The sequence below is a fragment of the Gymnoscopelus microlampas genome (genome assembly GCF_963454915.1).
Source record: "Gymnoscopelus microlampas genome assembly, chromosome: 8".
Lineage (NCBI taxonomy): Eukaryota > Metazoa > Chordata > Actinopteri > Myctophiformes > Myctophidae > Gymnoscopelus > Gymnoscopelus microlampas.
This window is the reverse complement of record NC_139945.1, coordinates 23,356,810-23,363,460: the sequence shown is the minus strand read 5'-3', so window position 1 is coordinate 23,363,460 and position 6,651 is coordinate 23,356,810. Positions and strand designations below refer to the sequence as shown.

Sequence of the window (6,651 nt, the reverse complement as noted above, 5' to 3'; positions counted from 1 at the left end):
TGTCAGATATTATACGACAGTCATGTATGAACTTCAACCTGGTGTTTGTACTTTCTCCCTTTTTGGTCCATGCATCTACATAAACGTTCATATTTCAAATATAAAGTGCTTACCCCATGGCCACGAATGTTACAATTATGTAAGGGTCCTCAAAATAACCTGTATCTTCCGTATTGTTCGACAAAAAGCATTTTAATCCGATTGGTGGACATTTTCTCCATACGCTTTCAACTACGTGACCCTAGCGGTTGACAGGTATGTTGCACTCTGCTACATTATAACTCTATGAGACAATGGCCACCGATCAGATTAAAATGCTTTTTATTGAACAATATGGAAGATACGGGTACTTCTGAGGACCTGTACATAATAGTAACATCCGTGGCCATGGGGTAAGCACGTTACATTTGAAGTCAGAATGTTTATGTTATATCACTCTTGCTTTTAGTTGATTTTTAAATCTCTGTGTTGTTATTCATGTCCTCACTGTTTTACCTGATTCACTGCCTTTTGCTATTATTTTCATGTTGTTTTATGTTTTTGCTTTTCCTTTTTGCTTTATTGTTAAATTAGTTGTAATTTTTCTGTAATTGTATTCTTGCTATGTAAAGCACTTCGAGCTGCATTTCATGTCATGAAAGGTGCTATACAAATAAAGTGTATTATTGTTATTATTATTATTATTATTATTTAGATGTACGGGGCCGTAAATGGAGAAAGTGCAAACACTATGTTGAAGTTCATCCATGACGGTCATGACAGATGACCGTCTTGGATCCATGGCTAGTTGCGCACCATGCGCGCAGTTGTGACTCTCGGGAAGCGCACAGGTCAGCTGACTCAAATCAAATCGAATCAGAAAAACCAGCATGGCGGCCACCGCACAACAACAGATAACAATTCGGAGCTTTTCGTCGTTTTAACGCCACTTTCGACCGTTTATCACAAACACGTTGGCATGGAACAGTGTAGTATGTGTACCGGTGTGTGTGTGTGGATGTGGTGTGGAGAGAAGCGGACCGAAACTTTAAACTCCGACACGATGTGAAGAACGAATCGTAACGGTTTGCGGCCAGGACTCACATTTGAACGTAAACATCCGTTGCTTCAGGAAAACGTTACCGTTCAACCCGCACAGTGCTTTAAACTGACCTGCTGCTGCTTCTGTGAGGAACTGCATGATGGTGATGATGATGATGATGATGATGATGATATGTCAGAGCTCATTAACTTTACCGTGGCATCTGTGATCTGTCATAAGTTTTGCTTTGTTTAGCGACTGAAGCATCGAGCTGCCATCAGAGAACCGAGTCAACAACATCATCATGGGTTTGGTGAACCTGGTCATTTCCTCCATAGGGAAATGCATCGACCTGATCTCCTTCCTTTTGGATCTAAACTTCGCCATCGTCCACACGTTGATACGGTCCGTCATAGGGCTGATCACGTTCGTCAACAACCTGCCCATGTTGACGGTCCACTGTCTGTTCGACCTGTGGAACCTGTTCCTATTTGGCCTGATGCTGCTGGGCGCGGCCGCGTCCAACCTGGCCCACGGCGCGCTGGCCGTGCTGGGCAGCTGCACGTTGGCCCTGGGAGGGCTGGTGGAGACCCTGAAGATGGCGGGTTACCTGTCCGCGCACCTGTTCCTCCGCGGTAAGGAGCACCTGTGCCGTGCTCTGCTGTCCGTGCTGGAGGGCTGCGACATCGCCGTTAGCCTGGCCGTCTACTTTGTCAACACGGTGATCAACTTTGTGCTCATCGCCGCGCAGAACCTGTGCTCGGCGCTGACCAGCGTGTGGCAGGCCGTGTCCAGCCCGCTGCAGAAGGTCCTAGAACTCACCCTGACCCTCTTGACCTTCCTGTACAGCAGCCTGGTGGGAACCACCAACATCCTGTGCGCCCCCTGCATATTGCTGCTGGACTTCCTGGCCTCGCTGACGCAGATCTTCGTCAGCGTCTTCATCCTGAACGTCTACGGCTTCCTGCTCACCGTCGCCATCGCCGCGGCCGCCACCGCCTACCTGAACCCGGCGACAAGCCGCCAGGTGGCACAGCGGGTGGTGGACTACGTCAACTCTGTCCCTGGCCTGCGCCGGGCGTCCGTGACCCTGCGGCGGGACCTGCGGGACGCCCTGCGGCGTTTGCCCGTCGTCGCGCGGCAGCTCCAGAGACTCCTCCGCCGCCTCTACCTGCTGGAGAGAGGCCTGTGGCGGCGCCTGTCTCACCAGAGCAGCCGCCTGGGCCTGACCATGAGGACCTGGCTCCACGGGCAGAGGGAGGAGGAGGAGGACGAAGGCGACGACAGAGTGGGCGGGGACGGGGACCCGGGAGGAGAAGGGCCACGGAGGGACCCGCCGGACGGCAGAGCAGGGGACGGGGGCGGCCGCCGGGAGCTATTGGACCGCGTCCTCCCCAGCTCCAGCACGGACAGGCCCTTAAAGAAACTGCCCTCGGGCAAAGACGGCGGCGCGGGCAGCAGCGTGCTCCCCACCGCCGACAGCCTGCTGAGCCTCCTGAAGGAGCAGGAGGAGAGGAAGAAGTGCGTGATCTGCCAGGACTGCACCAAGACGGTGGTGCTGCTGCCCTGCAGACACCTGTGTCTGTGCAGAGACTGTACCAACATAGTGCTGAGGCAGCCCCTCTACCAGCAGAACTGTCCTCTGTGCAGACACATGATCCTCAACACCATGGACGTGTACCTCTGAGAACAAGACCAGCGGCCATCGTACCGCAAAGCTCATGAACATGAATGTATGACTCACTGGGGTTCTTCTAGCTATACCGCAGTTATAGTGTTATCGTCTCCTCACTAGTCTACCTGTTTTATCACAACTGAAATGTCTCTCTCATACGGTTTGGTTTTAACCACTTTCAACCTGGCGTCCTCCCTATTTTGGGCATGTATCATATTGTCAAAGATAGCAAATCTACAAGCTTTATAGATTTGTAGATTCACAGAGCTTGTAGATTTGCTATTTTTGCTATTTGTTATACGATTAATTGTATAGGGCTTAAGTGGTTAAAGGGGATAAACCCTGGTCTGATGTTGTAGCTTGTTTTCCAGTTTGGGTTAAAAACTACAGCAGTTACAGTACACCGTGATCAACACAGCTGCAGCTAATCAAGTTAAATGGGTATGTTAATATTTAGGTGTATGCAATCATTGACCCATGGCTGTATCTAACACACCCATTATTAATTGTATTAGCTGTAGCTGTGTTGCTTACATCACAGTCAGGCCAGTCTTATGCAGCCTGCCATGTTTTTACCCTGCTGTAGTTTTTAACCTAAAACTGCAAAACAAAATGATTGGATCAACGCCAAAGAGTGCTTGATCCAATCAGCACCCTTCACAGTAGAAGGGTGCATTTCGTCATTTGTAGTTAGAGAAGCATACAAGTCCTGTCCTTGATGCCGAAATGTTTACTGCAGCCACCGTATGTCTTAAGATACTTTGCCATCAGTGGGCCAAGCAAAGAATAAAACATAACGTCTCTGTCGGGTGGAAACCTCATGTCCAAAACTGTTAGTGTTCAGGATTCAAATTCAAAAGTAGCAGATCCACAAGCTTGAAGCGACGCGTTTTGAGCTTGATACTTTTGTGTGACGCTGTAGTATGATCAAGTAGGGCGTTCATTTATGAAAAGGCACAAAAAAGTTAAAATATGATAAGATGTTTCTGCCCGACAGCAACGATGGCTTCATGTTGCTCAGCGCTCACGTTGACACATCTTTCCGGGGAAAGTACGGAACTGTTGTCAAACAACATATGGCTCGACACCGTTTTGTCAAAGCATAAATTAAGCGTGACACTGTTTTTTATAATATTCCTATACATAGAAGACTCCTGCATGTCCATAGTAAAGCACAATGCCTTGACAAGTAATCGACACAATCAATTCAGCTATGTGACATTCTGTGTAACAGTAGCATTTCATGAATTTATTTAAAAGCAATCCCAAAGGGACTGGGACCTCTTGTTACAGTTAATGCTGTTTCTTAACCCATTCAACTCATTATTTTATACTTTGGGCTATTCAAAAATAGCAGCTCTACAAGCTCATAACGCACCTATGAGCATGTAGATCTGCTATTTTGTTTTTGAAAAATCGTGAAAGTTTGTGCAAATCTTTGAATATATATATGTTTTTTAAAGCGATTTCTTTTTAAATGTACGTTGCTTTAATATCAGTGGTTCTCAAACGTTTTTCATGTCAAGGATCCCCAAGATGACAATGTATTTGTCTGTGGACCGCCCATCTCAAAATATTTTGTTCCAGGGACCCCCCCAGAAGCAAAGATTGTAATTAAAATGTATATTATATATTCAAAGATTTGCACACATTTCAGGATTTGTTTTTCAAAAATAGCAGATCTATATCAGATCTACAAGCTCGTAGCGTGACACAGAGTGCTGCGCTATGAGCTTGTAGATCTGCTATTTTTGATTAGAAAAATAAATCTAAAGTGATTTCTTTAGATTTGTGCGTTCCCGGATTTAATGGGTTAAGAACCTTTTTTTTTCTTTTTTTTTTATAGTGACCGCTTAACCTTCTCTGTAGCTTCACTGCGTAGAGCTTTCATATGGAGGCATGTCAGGAACAAAACATTTGTATAAATATATTTTGTATTTAGGGAAAGTGGTCAATATTTGGCCAGTTGGTCCAAAATGTGTCCATCATAAGTTTATCAGTTCTGTTGAAAGGGCTAATTCTAATATTCCACTACTGACATTTGACAGTCACTACCCAAGGCATTAAAAGTAATGGTTTGCTTTTCCTCAATAATTGTAATAAGTATTTTTTTGGGGCAATGTAAAATGACCATGAACTCATAGGAAGGTCTACATTTCCACAGGTTTGGGCCTAAATGTTAATGATTTGTGTTCATTGATCAATGTTTACAGCACATCATTTGCATCATTACTCATAATACTATACAGTGGGGGTGTTGGAGAATAATTTCTTCAGAAAATGAAAGTGCCATATGTGATATGTTCTATTTTATTTGACTTTTTTTTCTACAAAATGTTGGAATGAATGAAGAAGGGATTTTGGGTTGTAGGTTGTGCTGTTTCTTTTGAATATCCATTATTCCAAATAGTCCCCCTATTACTTGCCTTTAGGTTATCACACTATCCACTTTGTTATAAGACGTTCTGTAAATGTAAAGTTATCATTCTCTTTAGATTATTGGCAGAGAATCCAAACCAAAGGTGAAGTGTTTCGTCTACCCCAACTAACTACTGCTTTTCTCCTAATATGCCCTGTATCATGGTGTATGTAATGGCAATGCTCTGAACCTTTTTTTTTTATTTTTAAAGGTTTGTTTTTGAATTATATTGTTATAGAGACCAGACTGTTTCCAGACCTATTTTCCTCTCAGGTAATCTTAAAGCCTTTCAGAAAATGTCAGTGGCATTCTGAACTGAAGATGCCAGTGGACTGTTTGCATTGCTGAAGAGCCAAGAAAGACATCTGAGTGACTATACAGTTGTTTGAAACGGTGATGGAAATCACAATACAATGTCAGGAATGTGTTTTTGTAAAAAAAAAGAAAAGAAAAGTGTGCTGACCAATCTAAGCACCTAATAAAGGATGTTTAATGAATTACTCTTGTTGCATGGGTTGATGTTGCAAATAGCTATCATGTGGCACATTACACTTTTGTTCCTGTTTCGTGCACCAAAAATAGCAGATCTACAAGCTCACGATGCATCGCAGACTCGCAGTGCATCATGTTGTGAGCTTGTAGGTCTGCTATTATCAGTGTGCGACACAATGTATACCAAGTACACATTGTGTATACAAGTACTAAGTATAAATCAGCCGTCACATAGCCGTCATTAAAGTTGCACTATGTAACTTTCCTTTTCTACCCTGGATTTGAACCTGGTTTCTGCGCAAGTGCTGACATTTTACCATTGAGCTAATAGAGCCTGCCTGCTTGCTCAGGGGATAAGTTGTGCCAGATCCTGTGTCTAGGTGAGACATGACCTTTGACACGATCTAAGTGTTAAAGTAAGTTTTAAAGTTACATAGTGCTGCTTTAATTTGAACAGTTCAAATAGTTCTCATTATACAACATACTAATTTATTAGTATGGTTTCAGTGCCGCTTTAAGTTTTCTTGTAGAATATTCACTTTAATTGAAGTTGGCCAAAGATGAAATAATGTCCAAATTTTTTTTTTGATTATTCATTCATCATATTTTGGGGCATAGCCTTATGTGCCTTGTTCAGAACCAACAGGAAAGTGTTGCATTCTCTTCAGCCTGATTTAGCTCAAATTGCGTTCTTTCATGCTTTGCCATCTCCACTTTGACCAAATTTGGTTTCATTTCTATAACTCTCCATTTCTGACGTACACAAAGAACCCATGAGATTATTTTTATGTGGATGAAGATGTATTTATTTATTTAATACTGTTACTGGACTGTAAATGAGGAAGGAATATGAACCAAGGTACAGCTTCCAATCCCTCATCTGGAAGGAGGGCAGAGAGGTTACGTTGACACAGTTCAGTGTGTGTGTGTGTGTGTGTGTGTGTGTGTGTGAGAGAGAGTTTGGAGACTGTAGGATACAGGGTCAGCGGAACGGGACCCTAACATCCATTTGGGACCACTTCAACCAACTTCTGACTATTCACA

The 6,651-nt window shown here is 43.7% G+C and overlaps 1 protein-coding gene across 1 annotated transcript; it reads left to right on the top strand.

The window, feature by feature from the left end:
- Positions 1-872: 872 nt before the first annotated feature.
- On the top strand, positions 873-5,581 carry rnf26 (ring finger protein 26). Its single transcript, XM_084064494.1, has one exon. It carries the CDS (start codon positions 1,326-1,328, stop codon positions 2,706-2,708), a length of 1,383 nt encoding a protein of 460 aa, XP_083920620.1. The 5' UTR covers positions 873-1,325; the 3' UTR covers positions 2,709-5,581.
- Positions 5,582-6,651: the final 1,070 nt, after the last annotated feature.

Coding starts and splice junctions, on each gene's coding strand:
- rnf26 (XM_084064494.1), top strand. CDS start 1,326: ATGGGTTTGGTGAACCTGGTCATTTCCTCCATAGGGAAATGCATCGAC.